Source organism: Mytilus edulis, chromosome 5 (assembly GCF_963676685.1).
Source record: "Mytilus edulis chromosome 5, xbMytEdul2.2, whole genome shotgun sequence".
Taxonomy (NCBI): Eukaryota; Metazoa; Mollusca; class Bivalvia; order Mytilida; family Mytilidae; genus Mytilus; species Mytilus edulis.
In genome coordinates this window covers 63,877,479-63,904,653 of record NC_092348.1, presented here as the reverse complement: position 1 = coordinate 63,904,653, position 27,175 = coordinate 63,877,479, and the positions used below count along the sequence as shown (strand labels likewise).

The 27,175-nt window shown below is 31.0% G+C and overlaps 1 protein-coding gene across 1 annotated transcript; it reads right to left on the bottom strand.

Moving 5' to 3' along the window:
* Nucleotides 1–920: 920 nt before the first annotated feature.
* On the bottom strand, nucleotides 921–27,175 carry LOC139524195 (uncharacterized). Its single transcript, XM_071318826.1, has 4 exons — nucleotides 27,046–27,175; nucleotides 17,156–17,220; nucleotides 3,964–10,677; nucleotides 921–2,116 (listed from the first exon to the last, which is right to left on the bottom strand). Exon 3 carries the CDS (start codon nucleotides 10,269–10,271, stop codon nucleotides 4,902–4,904), a length of 5,370 nt encoding a protein of 1,789 aa, XP_071174927.1. The 5' UTR covers nucleotides 10,272–10,677; nucleotides 17,156–17,220; nucleotides 27,046–27,175; the 3' UTR covers nucleotides 921–2,116; nucleotides 3,964–4,901.

Below are 27,175 nucleotides of genomic sequence, written 5' to 3'. Positions count from 1 at the left end.
GGTGATGGAAGGAAGTTTTTAACGACCCTGGCTGGCTTGTACGGTCGGTTCACTGGCACTCATACCACATCTTTTTATTTATATTAACCCTGTTCCTGTCCAAAGTCAAAAGCCTGTTAGTCAGTGGTTGTCTTTGGTTCATGACTGTCATATTGGTTTTGCATATAAAATTGCTTTGTTATAAATTATGCTATTTGTTTTCTCAATTGAAATGCTGATAGCCAACTACAGTTTGGGGTTTTCTTATTGTTGAAACTTGAAGTCCATACGGTTGCCTGCAATTACTTATATGCATCATTTTAACTTGAGTGGATAGTTGTCTCATTGGCAATTATACTACATCTCATTATTTTCATATTAATTATGAAAACAACATTATCATTTGACCATAAAAAATAAGGTCAAGGTCAGAAGAATCAAATAAAATTTACAATAAACATGATCCATTACAAAGACGTTAAGGTCAGCTAACTGCATCAAACAGATATGGACACCTGACAATCATACAATACACCCAATATAGTCAGCATACACATTGTCTATAGAATCGGAGAAACATATATAATTATGAAAGCTAGCAATGGCCATTAAAACGAGGTCAAGGTCAGAAGAACCAAATTGAATTAACAATATCCACGATCCATTACAAAGACGTTAATGTCAGATAACTGCATCAAACAGACATGGACATCTGACAATCATACTATACACCCAAAATAGTAAGCATACACGTTGCCTATAGAATTTGAGAAACATATATAATTATGAAAGCTAGCAATGGCCATTAAAACGAGGTCAAGGTCAGAAGAATGAAATAAAGAGAAGACATTGGGTTGGAAAGTTTGATATGAATGCCGCTCTCCATACTTTCTAACATGACAACTAATTTTAAGTAATTTTTTAGTGGCTTGTAATCAAAATTTACAAACATATCACTTTATTTAACATATGTGATTACAACATTAACATTATCAAAATGTATAAAGAAAAAACTTGTTCAATGTCATTTACAAATGTATGCTTTAAAATATGTTCACTAAATTTTCAACTTTGTGTATCCCCAAAACAATAAATCTATCCAAACTGGACTTATATAACTGGATAAACAGAAAAATATTTAACCTGTATAAAAACAACAACAGACATGAACAAAATCTTCAAACCCTCAAGGTTTGTTTTGGACAGGATTTATAACATGTATCAGTGAAACGTATACATATACATTTTATATGTATTAAAGAATACAAATACTATTTCCAGCATAAAAAAAGAATGCCTTTCAAGAAACTGGTATCTATATTCACATATACAAAGTCACACAAAACATTTCCACAATATGTTGACCATATAATCAGAAATTTCTAGATATAGCAGGACATTTATATATATTTAAAGTTTTTCAAAAACTAAAAGCACAGACAATCCTCAGTAACATAACAATTTCATTTTAACAATAATCTTTAAACTCATTAGAAAAAAATTGCATTCCTTTGGGATAAAAAAAAAATGTCAAAAACTTGAGTTTAAAAGAATATGTAAAATCTCAGGATTGATAAAATCCAAAATATGGCTACCCAAAAGAACAAATCCAAAATATGGCTATTCAAAAGAACATAATGAATAACAAATTGTTGACAAAGAGATATGTTTTGCCTGTTTAAATTTTTTATGGTATAGTGCAAATGTTGAAATTAAAATAGCAATACTTTAACATGTAAATTATACAAAATACTCAAAGTCTATGAACTAACTATGAGAGCAATCCATTTACCCAAAGCAAAAAAAGTAACAAATTCCTTAAATACTTTAGGACTTCAATCAAGCCAAGAACACATATATGAATTGATGAAATTGACAAATAGTCAATTAAATATTAACAATGTTAACAATATAACAATAAATTTGCTTGGTGACTAAAAAACTATTTTGAAAATTCAAAATTAAATTGATAGTAAAAAAAAACCTTTCTAACAACTCAAATGGATTTCAAAAATAAAGTAAAAAAAGGCTGAACTCTAAAGCTAAGATGCAATAAGAACACAAAAATAATATTTTAATAATGATATTCGTTAAAATTATCTTCTTATTCAACAAAAATGAAAGTTTACAATGACAACTTAAATGGATTTCAATGAAATGCTCAACAGCTTAAAACAAAGGATTTCAATAAAAACGCTCAACAAAACATAACTCTATAGATACAGTAACAAACAAATTAAATCTAAATATATATTAAAATACATACATGTACATGACATAGAACAAAATTAATATTATATCTTCAAATGTCAAAATATATGAAAATTTTAAATTAATTAAAATTATCTTCTAATTCAACAAAAATGAAAGTTTACAATGACGGTTCATTCCCTCTATTCCCACTTTTTATAAATCTGGTAAGAAAAGGTAAAATTTCATGTGGGAATAGAAGGAAAACTTGTGCAAACAAAGGATTATACTGTACAAACATTTTTTAATCAACTGTTAATTGACCAGTGTTTTTTTTTTATTCGAACAGGTAATAAGTTATTTTTGCATCTGTATGAATTCTGTTTTTTTTTAAACAAAATACATAATGAAGTAAAGTTAACAGTTTTCACCCATTATTTTATATATTTGATTTTTGGTCCAAGTAATTATATTTTAAAGTATACTTTTATACTACATCTTAAGCCAACAGGAATCACCAAAAGCATTAAATCATCGTTTATTTAAAGTTACTTTGGAGTTTGAGAAATATTTATTTTGGATGACCGGCAGATATCCTTATTTCTTAAAGGAGTAGGTTCAGTAAGACCCCTTTTTGGCCCCAAAATATAGCAGTTTTACAAAATTGTGAAAATGTAATCTTAAAGCTATTTACTGGTAAGTAGAATGCTTCTGCTACATAAATATGGGCTGTTTTTGACAATACAATGCACATATATTGGTACTAGCATCATTAAGTACTGAAATCTTCACAATTTTAGCATTTTAGTTAAATTTTAGACGGTTTCTGTCTTAAATGAAAGTGGCCGCATTCGTGTTCATTCATAATATTGAAATGTAAGTTGTATTTGATGATATTTCATAACATATATAAAGGTTGAGGATGAACACGGATGCGGCCACTTTCAATTTTGACAAAAACCATCTGAAAAGTGACGTTTTTTGGCATATTTGATAGATTTTTCATATTTATGCTTGAATCGGAGCGTTTTTAATGACTAAATCAGTTAAAATCTTTCACATAAATTAATTGAATTAATTGAAATAGACACTTAAGTGTTTAAAAATGTCCAAATTCTTTCGTTAGATGAACCTGAAATTTGAGGCCAAAATCGGCCCTTACCGACCTACCCCTTTGGAACTTTGAACATAAATCTCCAATTTAATAGAAACTGGAAGATGGCACAACATAGAAAGAGAAAACAGAAAATGTGTATTGTGTAATTCAGATGCCATTGGTGATGAATACCATTACATTTTTAATTGTTCAGCTTTCGATAATTGTAGAAAACAATGTTACAGTATTGTTATTTATTTATGTAATTGTATTGAAATATGTATAATTATCTCTATACCTTTCTGTAATTTGGTTTGTGAGAATAAAGATATATATATATATATAAATATAAGATTATACTTGGTTATAATATTATTTATATCATGATTTATTAGTAAAGCAGACAATTTTTTAAAGTTACAAATTCAAAAAATTTTAAATAAATCTGACTCCAATCTATTCATCATAATTTTTCTTTATTTTTAAGTACAAATTCAAAAGTTTAAAAAATAAATCTAACTCCAATCTATTTATCATAATTTTTCTCTATTTTTAAGTATTTATTTGATGAAAAAAGAAACATATTACAAATAAACAAGGTATTATACCCAAACAGTGTACCAAATATATTATGCTTTAAAAAAAAATACAGGTAAATCTTAGGTGAAATTCTAATTAACCCTGATTGTTATAAAAACAAATTATTTATCAAAACATCTATTGTTATTTGCAAGTGGGAATAGAAGGAATAGTATTTTTAAAAAGTGGGAATAGGAGGAAGACACCACAATGACAACTTAAATGGATTTCAATGAAATGCTCAACAGCTTAAAACAAAGGATTTCAATTAAACGCTCAACATCTTAAAACGAAGGATTTCAATTAAAAGCTCAACATCTTAATACGAAGGATTTCACAAATAAAAATAGACTTCATAAAAAAAAAAAGAAACAAAACATAATTCTATAGATACATTAACAAACAAATTAAATCTAAATATATATTAAAATACATACATGACATAGAACAAAATTAATATTATATCTTCAAATGTCAAAATATATGATTTTTTTCTTTCTTTTCACCATGAAAAGGAAAATTAAATTAATAGTTAGTAAAAGAAATTTCAGACTGTTATACAGAAAAATATATTTCCAAATTTTTGTGAAATGAGTTGTTTCAATTTAAAACCTTAAAGATAAATGTGAAAATACTGGTAAAGTTTCATTATTTTTTGTCTGCAATGTGCACAGAAATTTTAAAAGAAGTAATGACAAAAACTAGTAATAAATCAATTCATTCATTAAAAATGTTCACTCAAGACTCAAATTTCAAAACAACAAATTTCAAAAAGACTATAATCAATGCCATGACAATAAAAGAAAAGACAAAAAGATAAACAACAGCACATGAAACTATGAGTGACTTTATATGTCATTACCATAGAACAAAAAATAGATTATAACAAAACATAATAAACACTAAAATATAACGAAGAAAAACAAACAACAAAATAAAAAAAACAAAAAAAACAAACAAATATTCCCCATTTCCATTCTCAATTTTAAGCAAACAAAATACCATTTGAACAATAACTCGCTCATATTTCCATAGACAATTCTAAATAAGATCCAGTTTATGAATGGGAGTCTTTATCGATAGGTTCTTGCTTAATTGGTGAACTATTTATATCTATGTCACTATCTTGCAAAGTCTCATCAGTATCATCTGAAAACTTGGATAACATGCCATTTTCAACAGCTGGTTCAAGCATCTGGAAGACCACATTACCATCAGGACTCTCTTCTACAGAAACATTTACAGCAGACTCTTGTACAGTTTCAATAATAATTCCTAACTGATTTATAGTAGATGGTTCTCTCAGATTTATGACATTTCCTCCAGGATCTTGAAGACCCTCAGCTGAAGCTTGCATGACAGCTACGTCATCACAATACGGTATAAACAAATTACCATTACTTTCAATGATTCTATCCATTTCAAGAGGCTGGTGTTCTCTTGCAATACAATTCTCTGAGGAAACCTCCATACAAGCCTCATCTTCAACATTTTCTTCAGATCGATAATAATCTTTGTCATTTTCATCATCTAGGTCAATAATTATTTCCTCCTTAACAAAAACTTGCTCTTCTTCGTCATAGTTTTCTGAATCTTGTAATGAAGATATGTATACTTCATTATAGTCACGACTATTCATTTCTTCTGCATTTTCTATGACAACTTGAGGAACATCAAGTTTATTTCTTTTATTTGTCTTTGAGCATGTTGATTCATAATGTATATTCATCCTTTTCAATGTATTAGAGCTTAATGTCTGAGCTGAAACTAGTTTCTTAGTTGGTTCTTTATCACATTCCTTTATGAGAGTAGTCCCTTTTAGAGTTTCAGATGTGAACGTTTGCAGAGGTATGAGCTGAGAATTGAATGCATTAGAAGTAACAATCCCTCCAGTTGATGTATCTACAGCTAATCTCTCCAACGGGATATGTTTAGCGGTAATTCTACTGTGTGATTCCTTCGCAGTTACATTTTTTGAAGCAATACGAGATCGTATTTTAGCATAAAGATCAGCTTTATCTTTTGGTAATGGAGTAAAATTTCTTTCATGATTGGTGCTGGTAAGTTCAGAATTTGTTCTTGTTGTTTTGGGTTCACTAGCCCGTGTACCAGTAAATTTGTATACGATTGGTCTATCTGTCATTACAGTAGTTTTATCTGGTACGTCTGACACTTGTGTGGACAATTCTGACGGCGGCTGGGTAGCTGTAGCACTACCTGATGCAAACCATTTCCTTTTTGTGTTTTCATTATCCTTTGATGTCTTGTAATTATGTACTCTTCTTCTATTGGTTTTAATTCTATCAGATAGTGTTGTGTTACTTGACAAATTAGTGTCATGTGACTGGTCAGAGTCTTGACAAACAGTTATATTATATGACTGGTTTACATCTTCCTGATATCCTGTATTGTTTGGATCATTAAAGCTACTTGAATTCATATCCTCTTGCCAACCAATCAAATTACCAAGGGATGTAGTCATCTGATCAAAATCGTCCTCTGCTTCCTGTTTTATAGTAGTCAGTATTGTACTATCTGCTTGTAAAGCCTTAGGTGGTCTGCCACGTTTCCCTTTGGGTTTGTTAATTTTACTTTCCATAATTGGAACTTTGCACTTTGGTTTATGTCCTGGTTTGCCCTTTGGCTTTTGTAACTTCGGTAGTTTCACATGTTCTTTAGGTTTTCGTCCAGGTTTCTTGCCCGTCTTCTTAGTTTTCTTCTCTGTAACCACATTACCTTTAGGCTTTCTGCCTGGTTTGTTTTTAACTATTGTGGAGTGGATTGCTGTAGGCTTTCCCGTTTTGTTATTTTTGTTCATTTCACGATCTCTGAATTCAGCCATTTTACTAGTAAGTTTGGGTTTTCTTCCAGGCTTCCCTTTTAGCTTTATAATATCCGTATCTTTTTTCAAAATTTCAACAACCTTAGGGGGCCTTCCTGGTTTTCTTTTTGGTTTAATAGGGATTTTTTCTTCAGGTTTCATATACTGTTCTTTAACAACCTTCTTTAACTTCTTTGTTTTCGTAATTTTCAATTTCTTATTTTTTTTACTGTCAATAGTAGATTCCAATGATGGCTTTTTAGGATTTTCTTTTTTAACTAGTTCAGTTTTAATATCTGTAGTTTTTGATTTTTTATGTGGTTTCAGATCATATGACAAAGTTGACTTCTTAATGCTGATTTCCAACAATTTTTTGGCCTCTAATCTTTTTGATTCACTTGAACTTGATTTAATAACAATTTTTGGCATTGTTTTATTTGAGGAATCTAATTTTATCAAAGGTTGTAATGCATTTTTTGTTTTATTCTTACTGAAGATTTTTCCACCTGCAAACTGTCGTTTCTTTTTTTCTGGTGATTCATGAACTATTGTTAGTTTCCCTGGAATTTTCCGTTTACGTTTTGAGTTGTAATACCCATAAAGCATCTCTTCTCTCTTTCTGCTTAGGTACTTTTGATGTCTCTTTTTGGCATTTTCATCCATATAACTTTGGTCCATGAACCATGCCTTTGTCTTTTTTCCCTTTTTTATAAAATTAAAATGAAAACCTACTGTTGCTAGGGGAAGTCTAAAATCATCATAGATGGCAAGAGTAGCTGGTTTTGTGGTGTTCATAAAATTTCCTGTGGGCTCTAATTTTGCTGGCTTAACATCTGGTTTATTGCTTTCATTAGTATCATTTAAGTTATCAGTAGTATTTTGGTGCTCATTCTGAGTTGCGTCAACATCTGAACGAACAGTGTTTTCCTCATTATGGTCTTGATTAGTCCCATTAAGACTTTGGTTTTCAGATGTTTTAGTAGTTGTATCTTCATCAGTATTTACATTTTGGTCTTCAGCTACACCATAAGCCTCATTATCACATCTTTCATCCTTGACATAGACACAATCCCAATTCAATTCAGAATTTGTTTTTGCCAGCTCAACCTTGGTGACTTCATCTATCACTTCTGATTTAATCGCCTGCATGTTTAACTGAAGCGCACTTTCCAACATCTCTAGTTCCTCCTTGGTGTGACATCTTGGATAATGAACTTGTAATAAGTGATAACGTTTAAATGGCTTTTTACAGATTTCACAAAAGTAAGCATATTTACTTCCGTGCATTGTTCCGATATGTGCTAGTATATGTTCCTGTGTTTTTCCTAAATAGGGACAAATCGGACACTTTAGAGGTCGGTCCTTAGTTGTGTGGACGACCATGTGAGTCTTCTTATTGCCTAAGCTTGCAAAAAGCATACCACAAACATCACACCGGTGTGGTTTGTACCCTGCATGCATATTAATATGATTCCTCAAAGCAGGCTTTATTTTAAATCGTCTGTCACAGAGGTCACACTTCCAAGGTCGTTCATCAGAATGGCGTAAAAGATGTTTTTTCAAGCAGCTTTTGGTTTTAAATCCTTTTCCACATAAGTCACATACAAAATCTAATGTTTTACAATGAACTTTCATATGTTTGGTAAGATCTGATTTAGTTTTGGTCGCCTGTGTACAGCCAGGATGAGTACATTTGAAGTAACGGACATCACTGTGCTTTAACATGTGACATTTAATCTCAAAATTGGTTTTGCACCTAAATTCACATTTTTCACACTTAATGGGTTTCACATCATTATGACGATACATGTGATAGCTAAGATCACTAGGTCTTTTGAAGGCATAACCACACTGTTTACATTTGTGAGGACGCTCGTCAGAGTGTGTAGTTAAATGATGTTTTAGATTACGAGGCCATTTTGTGCCAAAGCTGCATCCAGCCTTTGGGCATTTGAATGGTTTGTCCTCTTGATGTTTTCTTTGGTGCTTAGTTAGATCTCCCTTGCACACGGCAGAATACTCACACCCTTCAACCTTACATTTGAATGGTTTTTCTCCTGTATGCCTGGCTTCATGTTCCAGCATCTTAAACTCTGACCGTGACTCAAATTTACAAAAATGGCATTTTCTCCATTTCGGTATATGAACTGCCCTATGAGCTTGAAGATGAGTTTTTATTTTTGCAACGTAATCACAAAGATTACATGGAAACTCTCCCTCTATTCCTTTACGTCCTTGTACTTTTGGTTTTTTACCACTCTTTTCAATTGTTTCAATTTTTTTCCATGCTGTCATTGATTTTGGAGTTTTACCAAAGCGTTCTGCATGTTTTTTGTCAATTTCTCTCAGCAATCCCAAACTTGGTTTTTTCTTCTTCTTCTTTCCACGGATATATGTATACTGCTCTGCTATCACACCGTTTTTTAGTACAGGAACTTTTTTTTCATCTATCGATTTTTCCTTTACAGTCTTTTCAATGGGAACTTTTTCAATGGGAACTTTCTTAACATCGGATTTTATTTTCTGTTGCTTTTTATTGTTTTTAAAGCTAACAATATCTAGTTTCTTATCAACAGTTATTTTGCTCATATCTAAAGGAACTAATTTGACCGAAACTTTCGACCTTAAACACCTACTCTTAAGTCTATCTTCAAAATCCCTTTCACTTTCATTATCAGTAGAAACACCATCTCCATTGGAGGCTGAAGGCACAGCTATTTCTTTCTGACCTTCTCTTGCAAATTGTTCTAAATTTTCAAAGATATTGCTTGTTTTTTTACTTTTAAAAACAGCTCCCATGCCAGTAGGTTTGCCTTTTAAACCATGGAAAACTGTATTTTTTATTGTGCTAGGCTTGTGTCCACTGTCATGCACTGGAGAATTTTCAGACAGTAAGTTCTCGTTAACATTATTTAGTAATTGTGTATAATTAGCAGATCCCACTGCATCATGAACATCAGTCTTACCCTTTTTTTTTGTCTTTTTTGTCATTTTTGTTTGTTTTGTCTGGTTTCTTTTTGGTGGACTGTTTCCTTGTCTGACAGTGTCTTCCTGGCATAGTTTTGGTGGTCTGTTTCCCTGTTTGACAGTGTCTTCCTGGCATCGTTCAGCTGTAAATATTGCTTCTTCATTCGGACGAAAGATTGTGTAAGACACTAATTTTTGATTATCACTGCTCTGTTTAAGGATTTCACCAGAGACTGTTGACTGAGTTGCGATAGTGGTCTGACTTTCTTCCACCTGAGTTGGTAGCAGACTATCAAAGTTTAATTGATTTAAAGTTGACTGATTGCTGTCAGAATGTGATATCAAGTTCAAGTCAATTATATTAACCTGATGCTTATGTAAATTATCTGACAACATTGTATTATTATGGCTTAGTAGGATTTCTCTCCCTTGAAGCATACTAGTATCATCCGTCAGTATGACAACTGGTAGTGAATCGTCTGATATCACATGACTTCCTTCTGTTATCACATGACTTCCTTCTGTTATCACATGACTTCTTTCTGATATCACATGACTTCCTTCAGGCAAAAATATAGATGTATCGTCATTGGGAATATTCTCCTGAATAACATCTTCAGAAATAGGAAATTCAGCCATTTTGTTATATGACCTGCATTTAAATCGGTAAAAAATTGTTATATAATTGTGATTTATCTCGTATATAAAATTGTTATATCATTTGGATTTCATTCGTATATAAAATTGTTATATTATGTGGATTTCACTCGTATATAAAATTGTTATTTCACGTGGATTTCACTTGTATATAAAATTGTTATATCATGTGGATTTCAAAATATCATATGGATATAAGTTTGTGGATTTCATGATCATTAAAGGTAAAACTGGATTTCACATCTTAAGTTGAAATTTGCTTTTCATTTCAAGTCCATTTAGAATATATATCTGGTTGCATCAACACTAGTGATAAATGTTACCCTCATCTTCAGTTCCCCTTCATAGCAATAACAATAAAACTGTCTTTCAACATGGATTTTATTATCTGAAATTAAATGAATTTGTTTATAATTTTACAGAATAACACATAAACATAATTTTATATAGAAGAGATATGGTGTACAAACTTTTGCACCTCATGTTTGTGGTATACCATCTTTTCCGCAAGTTTATTGTTTTCTGTTTGTATTAAATTAATATCAAGATCCATTTTGTTACATCTTGTGATCAATTTATTTGTCAATCGTCAATAGCAGTCAGCAGGATTTAAGAACATCAGTTGTTTGACCTGTTAGTCAAATGTGTTTTGTTAAAATATACTTTTTTCACTTTTTTGGTATTTTGGAAATTGTTGAGATCTCTCTACAACGAAATTTGTTTTACATGCACACGTATAAAAATTGCGGTTTTCATCCAACACAATCATAAGTTTGAACATTGTTTTGACATGTTTATATATACATGCTATATACATTTATGAACATTTATGGTCCGACATCATTGTACATCCTGTAGATACTTAAATTTGGTCATGTTTTTCTCAGACTATTTATAACATCTCTACACTGAATCCATTTGATGTTTGCTGATTGATTTTATTCTTGGAAACATGATTAAATCATTTGTGGTAACTGGTTTTGAACAAGCTTTCAGTATCTGTGAATAGTTGTAGATTGCTACCTTGTGCTTTGTGTTGATCCGATGAGTTAATCCCCTTTCAAATTATTTTTACAGTTTGTTCTTATTTTGGGTTGTTTCACAACTGTCCCAGATAAAGGGACAGTTGAGCACTCAAAAACCTTTTTACCCCACCACATTTTGTATGTGCCTGTCACAAATCAGAATGCCTATAATTCAGATGTTGTTGAAGATTTCTGTTTATCATATCAGTTTTTTGTTTATGTTTTTTTTGCAAAAATCAGGTCTTTGATTTTCTTGTTTGACATTTTGTTATGTCAAGGCCTTTTAAAGCTTAAAATTCAGTATGGATTTCGCACATTGTTGAAGGCATTACAGAGATCTTAAGTTGCATACTTCTACATCATTTGATCTCTGATGAATAGGTATCTCATACCATGATCATAATATACCGGTATGCAAAATTAGTTTTTTAAACACAACAGATTTTAAAACTATGCTGACAGTTTTTGAGTAGTTTTTGGTCAAATTGCAATTAATACATTTTAAAGTATATATATAATCTACATTGGCTAGAGGTATAGGGGGAGGGTTGAGATCTCATAAACATGTTTAACCCCGCCGCAATTTTGCGCCTGTCCCAAGTCAGGAGCCTCTGGCCTTTGTTAGTCTTGTATGATTTTAAATTTTAGTTTCTTGTGTATAATTCGGAGTTTAGTATGACGTCCATTATCACTGTACTATTATGCATATTTTAGGGGCCAGCTGAAGGACACCTACGGGTGCGGGAATTCTCGCTACATTGAAGACCCATTGGTTGCCTTCGGCTGTTGTTTGCTCTATGGTCGGGTGGTTGTCGCTTTGACATATTCACCATTTCCTTTCTCAATTTTATATTACCTTTAGAAAAATTGACAAAAAAAAAGTAATAAGAAAAGATGCATATAGCATGTATTAAAATGTGTTTAGGTAAGATGCACATCCTTGTTAGTTTCCCACATGACCAATGTCATTTGATGCATAAATTGTAATTTTAATGCATTAAAATTCATGCAAAAACTTATGATGGTCTTTGTATCTGGCCTGTCTCATTTGAAGCAAAAAATTAGTCACAATTAAAATTTTCTTTAATAGAGCACACAATTAATGTATAGCAAGTTATTTAATTGCTTGTAAATTTACACAATTTGAGGGCAATGAAGTTTATAATTAGATGTGTCAAAACGAAAAGTTAAAAAATCTGCAATTTCAACAACACATGCATGTAGACACAAACATGATGGTAGTCTCACATATCAAAAATCAGCTCAAAATCTGAAGGCGTACAGAAAAAAGTCTGTTTAACTGTGATTTTCAACAATTTTCAAAGTCATAAACCCTTAATTTCTGCAAAAATTAGCAAAGCAGAAATAAACTAAAACTTGATCTGTAACTCATACCAAAAATCAGTCCAAGCTAAAGGGGTATAGAAAAAAGTCTGTATAATGGTTTGTTGTGGAATAACAGAATTACAGACAAGGGTAAAACTGTATGGCACCAACAACTTTGTTGCAGGGCCATAAAAATTCTAGCGTTTTTTTATTTGTGGGGATTCTTAATTCCAATTTAATATTTTGGCAGAATATGAAAAGCTTGCAATTAAAACGATGTAAAAATTGACAAACAAGTGTCTAGTAGTTAAATGATTGTTTAACTTGCCTTATGTCTTATTTATTCATTATAAATCAATAGAATACTTGTTCTTAAATATTTGTCACAGGTGTACAATCTTCTTGTAAATGTTATTATTGAAAAGTTACAAAATTGATATTTGATGTACTAGTACTAATAACATGTAGTTTATAAAGGTATTAAGAGTTACTTGCAACTCTTACATAATTTGACAGTAATTTAAAATGGGTAATTACTGTTATAAATATTATTTGACACTTTTTAATAAATGGCACAAATTTTGGGTCCTCAATGCTCTTCGACTTTATACTAGTTTGGCTTTTTAACTATTTTGATCTGAGCGTCACTGACAGGGATGGGGTCAATTACTTTAAAATGTAATCGATTAAATTACAGTTACCTTGCTAATAAAATGTAATCGATTACATTACAATTACACCCTATTTTAAATGTAATCGATTACATTAGATTACTTTTCTTCAAAGTAGTCATGATTACTTTAGATTACTTTTGATTACATTGTATATTGCAATATCAAAGGTTTTTTTTATAACTTTTTATCCTCACAAAAAGCTAATTTTGGTGATTTTTTTAAAAGCCTTAATTAATTCATCTTATTCAAAAGAATCTATAGACAAGTACAGTACAACATGTGTAATTTGATAAAATAGCTTTAGACAAGTGTCCTTTCTCTATGTAAAAGATATAACTTTATTTTTTTTCTACAAATTTTAACCAACTGAAATTAACAAAAAACCTGAACAAATAAGGAAAAATTAATTAAGTATAGTTTTATTGTCTGTTGGGACATAATTGACACATCCATTAATGTTTTTACAGGTGTTAATCACTACTTCCATTTTTTTAAAGAAACAATAGGTGAGCTTGGGTATTAAAATTGTATTGTCTTAATAGCAATATCAATAAAGTTAAAAGTGGTTGATTGTCATTATTTGTTTGAAAATTTGTAATACTTGATCTAATAAATAATTAATAGAATTATTGCCAGGTGAAAACACAAAACAACTTTGTAACTTAATAGGAAAGTATATACATTTCTCATATTGTAATAAAAGATATTTTGTATTGATGAAACTTCTGACGTCACCTATTGTTTACTATGCACATTGTTTGTGATATTATGGGATATGTATACACTGTACATGTACTTGTTTATACTGATGAGCCGTAAGGCTCAAAGTTAATAAAGAATAAAAATTAGAAAGCACATATACACGAATTTATCGGAAACAAAATTTATTAAATTTGTCAATAAATGAAATCTGGTTTTAACTTCCATTTTGAATTAAGTGGGCTCATATATTTATGTCGACCATCAAAGTAAAATTGGAACTAAATGTTTTCTGCATTTGAATTTCAAAGTAGTTATGTTAAAATATTGGGTAAACTTATATGAAATTGAAGTTAATATCAGAAGTTTTCAATCAAGGGGGAAACAAATGCAATCAAGGCATATTTTTGTATCATAAGAGCTCAATCTCACAACAAAATATTAGAGAGGCAATTTCCTTCAGTAAACTCTTAACAAAATAAAACACTTGGTTATACAAATTTGGTATATAGATGATACAATTTATCACATAAAACAAGGCCCCATAATTGTGAATACTAGTTTCATGATTTTTCATTCAAGCTTTACATTTTCTTATTTTCATCTTGTCTATCAAAAACTATTTTCATATATATACAAGATTTGTAATCAACAAGTAATCACAAGGATGGTAATCTTAAAGTAATCTAAAAGTAATCATGATTACACCTGTTTTTTGCAATGTAATCGATTACATTACGATTACTTGTAATCAGAAATGGCATGATTACTGATTACATAGGATTACACTGCAAAATGTAATCGATTACAGCTGATTACGATTACTGATTACGATTACCCCATGCCTGGTCACTGATGAGTCTTATGTATACAAAATGGGCATCCGGTGTTTCAAATTATAAGACTGTATCTTTGATAGCTATCGACATACAGAGATTTCATAAATTATACATGTTATATGGGCATTTGTGTCATTTAAGGTAGCACAATACAAAAGCAACTATATTTTATCAAAATTTCATTTTCAGCTGTTTTTGTTTTGGTCATGTTGACTTATTTGTAGATCTTACTTTGCTGAACATTATGATGTTAACAGTTTATCTCTATCTATAATATTATTCAAAATAATTACCTAAAACTGCATAATTTTTTTAATATTACCAATTTAGTGGCAGCAACCCAACAACAGGTTCTTCGATTCATCTGAAAATTTCAGGGCAGATAGATCTTGACCTGATAAACAATTTTACCCCGTCAGATTTGCTCTAAATACTTTGGTTTCAGAGATATAAGCCAAAATCTACATTTTACCCCTATGTTCTATTTTTAGCCATGGCAGCCATCTTGGTTGGTTGGCCGGGTCTCAGGACACATTTTTTAAACTAAATACCCCAATGATGATTGTGGCCAAGTTTGGTTAAATTTGACCCAGTAGTTTCAGGAGAAGATTTTTGTAAAAGTTAACAGATGACCATGACGACGAACGCCAAGTCATGAGAAAAGCTCACTTGGCCCTTCGGAATCAGGCCAGGTGAGCTAAAAATGTACTTTGTGTAAAACACCATATTGTCATTGTATACAATTACAGTTTTAGAAATCCCCCATATGGATCCTCTAGACTGACCAACTGATCATTTTGTGTACACAATGCAAAAATCAAAACATATTATTTTATGTACTAAATGGATAAAATCTATATTGAAGAAAGTAAATACAATCTGTAATTAACTTCTGAGATCATTAATAGCAAAGGTTTATCATGGTGGGCAGAGTTTTGACCATTTCTGTAGCAACTGATTTCCAGCAAGGTCACTAATGATATAACATCTCCCGCCAGATCTTATTTTTGTTGCAGAGGGTGTGCATTTTCTTTATATGTTTAGAATTGCTGAAATGGAATGCTTTCTTACTGGTCAAAACCTAATTGATTTATAAGTAAAGGCCAAGCCTGAAGTATCCCCATGGTACATGTGTGAATAATATTGAAGTTCATGGGGTACAAGTAGGAAAATTCTTATTTATTCAATTGTGACACATTCATTTTTGTCATGAAAATGTAGTTTTAAATGAAATTAGCTCCTAGATGGGTGCCCCTATAAGCCTGATTTTCAAACATGTTGTTCCTTGACCAGTTATCTTCCAAACCGTGTCCCAAATTTCCAAAAACATTAATAGAACAAATTTTATACCCAATTAAATTTAGTGATCTCTTATGAATTGAGGTTGCAAACTTAATTGGAGGTTAATGAGAGAATGAAATGGAATAGGAAAAATCTGAGACACAGTTTTGGAGATCAAACTGTGTTGTATAAGAATCTATAAAATATTTTGGGATGCTCATGCTATACATAACAAAGAAGCTAATTGCATTCAAGTGTGGACATCACAATATAGCAACTAATAACATAATAATTAATTATGTAATAATTATGTCATAATGTTATTATCACCATTTGAAAGATTAATCTTTCTTCTTACTTTTGGTACCTCATTTTTAAAATTCAAAGTTGGAATGAAGAAATTACATCAGTTTATAGTTGTCTGATTGGGAGTGAAAAAATCTTTGTATTGTGCTACCTTAAACTACAATTAACAGTTAAAGACCCATTGCCATCTACTTGTTTGCAGTGGAAACATAAGTGAAATTATAATTGCCTCAATACTATGAGTGGTTTCACCCTTTTTAAGGGCTTTTCCCCAGTACCATGTAGGTTTTAATGAAACAGCCTAAACATTGATGATATCGGATTGTAAAATTGAGAATGGAAGTGGGGAATGTGTCAAAGAGATAACAACCTGACCAAGGTTTGTGTGGTTTTGATTCCCCCCTCCCCAATAAGCATGCATACCTGCCAACTTTTCAAAATGTCCATGGGGGTTTTGCGTGCAAGATAGCTGTCATAGTCCTAAAAAGCCTTCTAAGGTGCCTGGAAATACATTTTAATGTTGTTTTTTGGCTTCTTTATACTTTTAAAAGCCTAATGTCATTGTAAAATTAATTGTTTTGTTAAAATTGTGGACAAAATTGATCTTTCAAAATTTCAATTTGGGAGCCTACATGGTGAAAATCCCCCTCAAATAGTGACAGTTGGCAGGTATGAACATGATAAATACTAGTTTCTGATTTGTACATTTGACTCACCATTTAAAACTTGTGTGCTACTTCATGGTGCAGATTCTTGAAGCTATTCTGAGAATTGTGACAACCTGCAAAATATAAAATTAGATTTCTTCATCTTAATCATGTTAATTAACTTGATCAATTCTACATGTTCTAAATTCAAATAAACAAAAGATAAATGTCGAAGACTGTTAGCTGACCTCTAAATCCCTTTTGTCGTCATATTATATATTATGTAGTGAGCTCCCTCCCAGCGAACAAGCATAATGATCAAGTGTAGAGATTATTTTTTTGGATTGCCGAGTAATAATGAAAATGGAAATTTTGTAACATGTCACAAATGTTGTCCTCTGTCTTTTGTTTATTTTTTTTAACTATAGATAGCTGTCTATGTTCCCCCTTTTGACCTCTTACTCCTATTTGGTTTTAGCCATAACCCGCAAAGTCAAACCTACGTTCTTTTGAGGTGAGGAACCATTGACGGATCCAGGGGTTGGAACCTCCCCCTTTTTTTGGCCGATCAATGCATTTGAATGGGAGCATATAGCTGGAACCCCCCCTTAACTCTGGGTTGGAAACCCCCCTTTTTAAAATGGCTGGATCTGCCGCTGGGAACCTTGATTCAATTTCATAGAGATCCGTGCAGTATACACATGTTCTTGTCTGGAAACCAGAAAAAGTTTTGAAAATGCCAATTTTTGGCTCCCTTTTTTAACCCTAATTCCTAAACAGGTTAGACCATAACCCCAAAAATCAATCACAACCTTCCTTTTGTGCTATTGAACCTTGAATTGTGGTTAATTTCATAGAGATCAATTCACATTAATATACTTAAGTTATTGTCAGGAAACAAAATGTCTTCAGATAAAGATATAGTCATGATAGCAATTTTTTGCCCTCGTATAAAAATGAATACTAAAATGTTGACTTTGAAAACCTCAACACCTGAAAAGCATGTTCACCAATGTCTCATCAAGGCGAGCAATCTCAAAACACTTAAGCCAATGGCATCCACATCTCTCTCTCTCTTTCTATATCAGGGGCGGATCCAACCATTTTAAAAAGGGGGTGTTCCAAACACAGGACAAAAAGGGGGGGTTCAAACTATGTGTCCCCATTCAAATGCATTGATCAAGGTAATTGTCCAAAAAAGGGGGGGTTCCAACTTCCAACCCCAGGAACCCTCCCCCTGGATCTGCCACTGTATATAATAAATATCATTACTTAAAGGATAATCTTGAACAATTACTAAGCTTAGGTAACTGGTTCTCATAGTTCTTGAAAATTTTCTTTTTCATGGTGTTCTTTGAAAGAAATCTGCTGGTCTTGCCTTTTAATTTTATTGCAAAAGACCAAAACTGTGGTGGTCCTTTGAAAATGTGGTGGTCAAAACCCTTGGACCACCACTTTTCAAGAAGTGTGGGCTTTGTAAACAAGGCTTTATTTTTTTTTTATTCCAAAATTCAGTTGTTTAAAAAAAATAAAGAATGTTATGTTGGTAAACTCATGGCCATCAAATTGCAAAATCAGTACTTAGTTTTTGAAATATGAAGTTGGGTAAAACAAGGAGATTTTTTGTCCCTCATTGTTTAATTTTTTTTATTCATGATATATAAAGACAGTGAATTCTCATAAACTGATTATCATGATTATTATCATGCAATATAAGTCTCTACTAAAGTTAGTTGTCATATGATTGCAGACCACTAAATTTTATTCTATCAGAAAAAAAAAGAAGTTTAAACAAATGTTAGATCAGATAAACATTTCAGTACCAATCCATGTTTTAGATAAAAATTTATCAGTCAGGGGAGTTACTTATACAAGTGATTTTTAAAATCACTTATTTGAGTGATTTTTTATTTTTGCTTAGAAACATAGCTATAGGTATAAAAACTTGAAAATTTGAATTTCCCCCAATTTGTAGCCTGTTGTAATTTTGTGAGATTTTTCCTAAACTAAATGGTTTTCCAAAGATATGGTGGGAAACACTGTAAACATTGACAAAATAAAGGAATTTGCAAAAAATACTTGAAAATTACTAAAAATAGCCTTGAAATATTTATAGTCTGGGGATTTTATAAGATTTTTGCTGCTACTGTGAATATTTTTCCAATAAACTTCAACATTTAAACTACATTTTGACGTTGAAAAATATATGTACTCTCGATAGAAATATAAGTACTTGCGTGGTTTGAAAATTGGACCTTCTGAAGATTTTAAATCACTTCAATGAGTGATATTTTTATTCAGATACAAAAGATCATTTCAGCAAGTGATTTTTGGGAATGAAATTAACTTAAAGGGGAATAACTCTGGACGACTTAAAAAGTTTTAAACACAATCATGTCTTTCAGAATGTCAGAAATTTTTGGCACAATAATATAAATATGAAATCATTGTGTGCCTTCTTGATTTATTATAATTTCATTATTTCTTCACACTGCAAACAAAAATATTAAATATTTATTTGATAAATTCAGACTTTATAAAGCAGATCTTTATGAACAATTAACTCCATAACAACTTACATGCCAAGATAATGTTCTTTTATCAAAGATGGTAAACAAATAATTTACATGTTTTTCTGTGTATACTGTCCACATTCAACTTTCTATATATACTGGCAACTCTGTTCTGTTTGGTTAATACAGGATAAAAACAAATGTTCATTTATATTTTGTGAGATTGGTCATTTGTGTTTTGAATGTCTCAAATGATCATAGGTGGATCCAGGGGAGGGCCTGATTTGCATAATTTGTGGGGAAAACTTGGTTGATTATATAGGGGATCACTGACTGGAGCCCCCCCCCCCCTTTTATGAAAAGTTCTGGATCCTCCACTGATGACTGTGCTGTGGCAACCTCCGGGGATGGGACCCCCCCCTTTTTGGCCGATCAATGCATTTGAATGGGGACATAGTTGGATCCCCCATTTAAAATGGCTAGATCCACCCCTGCTAGATACTCTAGTTGGTCTAATAGGAGGTACACTTCTTTGTTGATGGCTACTTTGTTGTTGACAATCTTGTACATCAATGGGAGTCTGCATTTTTGTTTTTATTGATCTAACATCCTGATTTATATCAAATTATTAAAAATTACTGTGCAGCAAGATCATTTGTACCATCACAGAAATCACTCTGTACAGTGATTTAAAATCATTTGTACAAGTGATTAACACTATTATTTATCCTGGTCTTATGGGTTTTCTTACTATTTTTAATGAATGTATTTTGACATCACAATTTCCATAGCAAAAGCATGCATTGTACGAATTCATAAGTAAGAAAACTGTTAACATATGATCTGACCATAACTATTACTGAAAATCACTGTGTAGTGATTTGAAATCAGCTGTACAAGTGATTTATATTAATTCATGTAAATCACTCTGTGCAATGATTTAAAATCATTTGTACAAGTGATTTATATTTTTTTTATGCAATGATTTGAAATAATTTATACAAAGGATTTTCATTATTATTTATACTGGTCTCATTGCATGGGTATCGTAAGTGGGGCATAAAAAATATAAATTTGATCTGATTTCCTTCATAAATGATCTTGTGCTGGACAGCAGGACCCCTTGCTGAACCAGATTACAACAAAAAAGTTATCTGAATTTGAATTTGTTGAAATAGTTATATTCTGACAAAAAGATTGAAATGATCTAGATCTGCAAAATTTGACAACTTTTAGGACCTCTGCATTCTGTTTCAACCCTCACAAAGACTAAAATCTGCAATAGAGTTGAATCAATGATTAGTCCTGGTCATTAAATAAAGATTAATATTCTGATATTGGATGTCTAACAGGGGAGGGGTTTCCAATCAGAAATCACTTCTTAACCAGTATTCTATTGAAATCACTTTGACGGAACAGTAAATAAAAGTCACTCGATTCATCCCCCCTTTTTAGGTGACTGAGGCCGGAAGTGCACCATGTGAACTTTTGTTATCACTTCGTGTCTGTCGTCATAAACTATTTCAAAAACTTATCCTCTGAAACTACTAGGCCAAATTATTTGAGACCTTCAAACTTTAAATAAATGGTCAATAAGGTATCTAGTTCATAAATTGTATCAGAAGTTTTGATCCATCAACAAACATTGTTATTTAATTTGCTACCAATTCATTAAAGAACATTTAAATGGTATTTTTAAGCCACTCATTATAAATATATATTGAAAAGCAAAAATAATCAATGAAGAAAGATTTAAGCAAAAAATAACAAGTAGGTGATTCAGCACTCAAGAGCCTCTTTTTTACTAAGATTCAATTACTGTAATCCACACATTTTGTTTCAGCCCTCTGAAATTATACAATTTACATACATTTGATTTGATTGATAAATATATAGTCTATATTTTTTTTAAATTTGAATTAAAAAAAAATATATATCTGTTTTTCACCATCTAGAAAGTAATTGAAAAAACTGCTGGTATCAGAAATAAACACCAATTTTAATTCACTCTGTGCAGTGATTTTAAATCATTTGCTTAAGTGATTTTAAATCATTTCCACAAGTGATTTACGTTCTAATTGAATGAAAAACTCTGTGCTGTGATTTAAAATCATGTGTACCAGTGATATACATTATTTCAAAATGCATGTGATGAAAGACACCCTTTGAAGTGTTTTATTTTCATTTATAAGAGTGATCAATACTATGAATGAGTATATTCCATAAATTTACTTCACTAGAAATTATAATTATGACCTGCAAAATCTTATTTTTCACTGCTCAGGTCTTTAGTTTTTCGACAAATGTATGTTAAAATGTTTGTGTTTGTTTTTGGTCAAAGCATTTTAAGTTTATTATTGTACTTACTGTTTCTTTTTATGCCCATTTGTAGTTTAGGGCCATTAATTTAATAAAATTCACCCTTGTCCATGCTGTCTGTTCGTCCAAAAATTGGTTTCTGTTCTCTGACTTAAATTTGCCTCAACCAAATGTTATCAACATATATTACCGCCAAACTCAGCTATAATTGTTTTTTATATTTTAAGTTTTGGTGGTTTGAAACCTCTGCTTTATGAAAAACATGTAATTCATGTACTACTGCTAATGCTATTTTTTGCTCAGAAAATAAATTTTACTCAGGGCTTACAAGTTAGTTTTTTATTTATTTTTACCTTTTTATAGTTATATCTTAATGTCAAGAAGACCCCTGTTGTGATGTTGTCCTCTGAAAGAGAGGGATAATTCTGGTTTCTTATTAAAGATTTTCCAAACAATAATAATCACTTGAATGAGTGATTTTAAAAAATATTTCTAATCACTGGTAGAAGTGATTTTTAAAAAGTAATGAAAGGGAATTAACTCTTATTATGTTGAAAATATCACTGGAGAAAGTGATTTTAAAAATCACTTGTACAAGTAACTCCCCTGACTGTTTATATTGACTTGTGATGAAGTATTTTCTTATTATTGCTATTTTGCACATTTTTCCTTTGATCTTTTTTTGTGAAAACTTTTCATATCATGCTACGCTCAGGGATGATTCCACTATATAGTTTAGGGCCGCTTAGCGGCCCTAAGATCTGCCAGCGGCCCAAAAAAAATGTTTGTGAATATAAATTCCCAATTCAGAAAAAATAAAATAAAAATCGGTATTTCCGGAAAAGTTTCATAGTTTGTCGTCAAAACGTAGTAAAATCCGGATAAGAATGCTGACTACGATCGCATTTTATTAGACAATTTTATTATGTCAACGTGAGGTAAACAATTTAAGCAGCCGGATTCAATTGAATAAAATTGTATGGGAGTATTTGAATTCAAAAAAGTAGATCGCTCAGCAGGTTGATCAAAAACATGCTTTTTGTCAAAATTGGTGTCAAAGCAGACCTCTTTGATATAAATAAAGGCACCAGTAGTATACCGCTGTTCAAAACTCATAAATCCATGGACAAAAAACAAAATCGGGGTAACAAACTAAAATCGAGGGAAACGCATTAAATATAAGAGGAGAACAACGACATAACACTAAAATGTAACACACACAGAAACGGACTGAGCATCAGACAAAATCCCACTAGAATAACAAATATAACATTGATGAATAAATTTTAATGGGCGCCGATCTTATAAAAGCAGATCGCTCAGCAGAGCCGGTATGTAACTAGATAAAAACTTGTTTTGTAAACATGGTAAAAGAAGTTATTTTATATTTTGCTGTATTTCCTCAAAAGACAAAAGTTTGAGCGTTTTTAAAAATAATATTGATGATAGACCATTCATGAAATGAGGCCTCCTACTGAAATACGATGTCATCATTATGGAACTGTTTCAAAAGATATAAAAATGATCCAAATAATTTTAAAGCTCACTGGTGCCTGGTGCAATTGCTTTAAATATCTTATCAATTAAGTATATAACCTCTTGTAATTGCTTTTCTGATTTCGACAATTGGTCAGTTCAATTTGAAATCCATTTGAATCAAGGTAAGTTTATAAAGATGATCTGTTGAAAAAATACCCAATGGATGATTTTTTTCAGTGGTTAATATGGCAAGCCGTTTTGCTATTTAATTGAACTTCAAGATATCTCATAAACTTAATAAGATATCTTATATAATAGTTCATTAGATATCTTATATAGTTTGTAAGATATCTTATAAAGTTTGTAAGATATCTTATAAAGTTGATAAGATATATTACATGAGAGTTCATGAATTATGTTAAAAAATTTATGAGATATCTTTTATAGTTTATAAGATATCTCATATAGTTTTCTTATAATTGACATTAGATATCTTCTTTATTATATAAGATATCTATTTTTATAAGATATCTTATAAAAGCTTATTTAAGATATCATATTAGATACACTATTAGAGACATCGTATAGAAATTATAAGATAATTCATATAAGATATCTTATATAATTTTCTTAAGATGATATTCAATAAACTATATAAGATACTTCATATACTTAATGAGATATCTTATAAACATTAGAAGATATCTTATAAGTATATAAGATATGTAAGTATAGAATATATAAGATACAAATGTATCATAAAGTTTTTAAACTTTATAAGATATCTTATTAAATATATAAGATATCTCATATAATATATAAGATATCTCATATAATATATAAGATATCTCATATAATATATAAGATATCTCATATAATATATATGAGATATCTCATATAATATAAAGATATCTCATATAATATTTAAGATAGCTTTGAAAAATTAAATTATATAAGATATCTCATATATTAAATGAGATATCTTATAAAAATCTTATATGTTATATAAGATATCTTATATATTATGAGATAATTTAAGATAGCTTTAAAAAATTAAATTATATAAGATATCTCATATATTAAATGAGATATCTTATAAAAATCTTATATGTTATATAAGATATCTTATATATTATGAGATCATTTCAGATAATTTGAAATTCGAATAAATAGCTAAACTGCTTGCCATAGGTTTATGTTAGCTGGTATACTATGCCTTGTTTACCAAAGTTAAGATGATAGTGCATCATGTGCAATGGTATTCATGTATTACAACTTCCCTGGTCTGAATCCAATAACTTCTTCAATCAGTGTACAGGTGAAACTTCATATACATTTTCCGTTTTTACAGGTCAGGAAAAGGATATTATTTCGTTTTAGATTGTATGCATAAAAAATTCCCAATTGGGATAAAAATTCCCAATTTGATGTTAAAAGGACCCATTTGAAAACACCTGGAATCATCCCTGTACGCTAGAAACTAAGGAGGCATGTGGCGTTGCTAATGAAATTGACAATGTTGTCATAGTTAAAATAGCGATAAACAGATTATCATTGGTCAACTCAACTCGAATGCTTTTCTTGCTTTTGCCATCCCAGCTCAAGCAAGAAAATAAATCTCGTTGAGATGATCAACGATAATCTATAAGTAGTTAAATTAATTCAAGATTTAAATAAATGTTTGAATGTGTGTACAAAAATAATTTCAACTGCCTTTTCCATAAAATACTAGCAGTCAATTAAAAAATTGCTGCAAATTCTTATCTCACATGATATAAGGGAATCTGACAAAACAATAGCCAGGATCAGGATGACAATATTGGCATATACATGTATTAGTGGTTCACCTTGAACTGACTTAACCAAGAACTTAAATTTATTGTTGGTGCTGCAGGAAACAGCATGCCCAAGTTTCAACTATAAAGCAAGTTTGTAGAGGGCGAGACAAAATCTAAAAATCTATATCATTTACGCAAGAATGTGTGACAATGCCTGTCACATCACGGAATGAATTGTCACATTTTGTAATGAATACAGTGTGTGTAAACAATTAAAAGCACTCCTTTACATTCGAAAAGAGCTTTTGCAATTTGTACATCAAGGGGATTGTCTAAGCCCAATATATCTTTAACAAATTTCCAAACAACACTTGAATTAAAGTCATAAGAAACCTCAAATTAAAAAAAATAATGCACATGTTTTTTTATAACTCAATGGATAGTTTTCATTATAAAACTTATGTACATATACTTTTTTCTGAAAAAAATTCTTTAATTTATTCATATTTAGAAGAAGTTTACTTTATTTTAATTGCTTCCTTCCATGAAGCAATTCCCCCCCCCCCCCCCCCCCGACATATTTTCCATATGCAAAGTGACCTCAGTGTGACCCATCTCGGAAAAACCCGGTGATCGCAATACGCATGGATGTCCTTAAAATACACTATTATCTGAATTTATATGTTAAACACATGCTCAATTTCCATGCTTTTTGTTGATTTTTAGTCGATTGTTGACAAACAGGTGACAATCGTTAAACTTCGGTTTCAAAGCATGAGCTTTAATTACCTGCCATATTTTCACAACAACACTTACCGATTGAAAAAAAATTGACGATTATACCAAATTTACACAAAAAAAATGATAAATTCACAAAATGATAATAGCACAGAAGACTAAGTTTATGATGTTTGTATGCATTGGTTCTAGAATTGGAAAAACATTATTTTTCACCAGTCACTCATTTTAATAATAAAAATAGGAAAATTTCCAACAGACCAGAGTACTCTGGCTGATGACAATGTAGGACATCTTTTCACGCTCGTTTTCTCGAAGTCAGTCGAATCAGAGAAATATTTTGAGAATCCTGCAGTTCGGCTCAACTGAATAACGTCAATACCGTAATAATTTTGACAGACAAAAGGACACAACTCTTGCATAGCTTGGAAAGGCTAATATATATATGAATCTCTATATGGGTTTGGGATCACTTTTCTGGTCCAAAATGATTTATTTGTATGTTGTTGTCTTTTATCATGTTTTATATAATTTATTGGAAAAATTTGTTATTTCTCTGAACAGTAACAATTTTCCTGTAGTTTTCGCTTGAGATAATTATTTTTGACATTAATTCAAAGGCATATTGATAGAAAACAACACAATTTGTATGTATCACCAAGTTTCGCAAGTAAATAAAAATCTTTTCCCCTATGTGCATGCCGTAAATTTCTATTATTTCATACATTTTCGTACTGAAATCATTGAAAACAATTTTAATATATCATCTCTTTTACTGATATGGATTTAAATGTGTGCATAACTAAGTAGCAAAGGCGTCATAATAGAAAGTACGTCCTATGGCATAGCCTATGGGTTTTATTTCCTTGTTCACCTGTCAACACTAAGATTAAAGCTTTTGCATCTATGAATCGGCAAATCGACAAATTCGCCGAAAAATTCCACCAAGCCCTACTATATCTTGTGGTAAATCTATACAGATGATAACTATTTCCAAATGACTAGATAACAAAGGAAAGAGGGCAAGATGGAAACCCTTGTCGACTGCCTCGATTCGGATAATTTCCAATTGTTTGTGGTCGCATAAATAATGAGCAAATTTTGGGTACACAAGATGCAAAAACTATTTTACCATCAGCATTTGATGAATGCTATCCTCGTTAGACAATGAATCCACATGCGCTGAAACATATTTGCGTGCTTTCTTTCTCTATCGACTCGTGTCATCGCATTTGCTGACATTACAAAGAGAGACAACTGTG

What these genes read in the sequence shown, in the direction of transcription:
- LOC139524195 (XM_071318826.1), bottom strand. Translation starts at nt 10,271, where the DNA reads ATGGCTGAATTTCCTATTTCTGAAGATGTTATTCAGGAGAATATTCCC.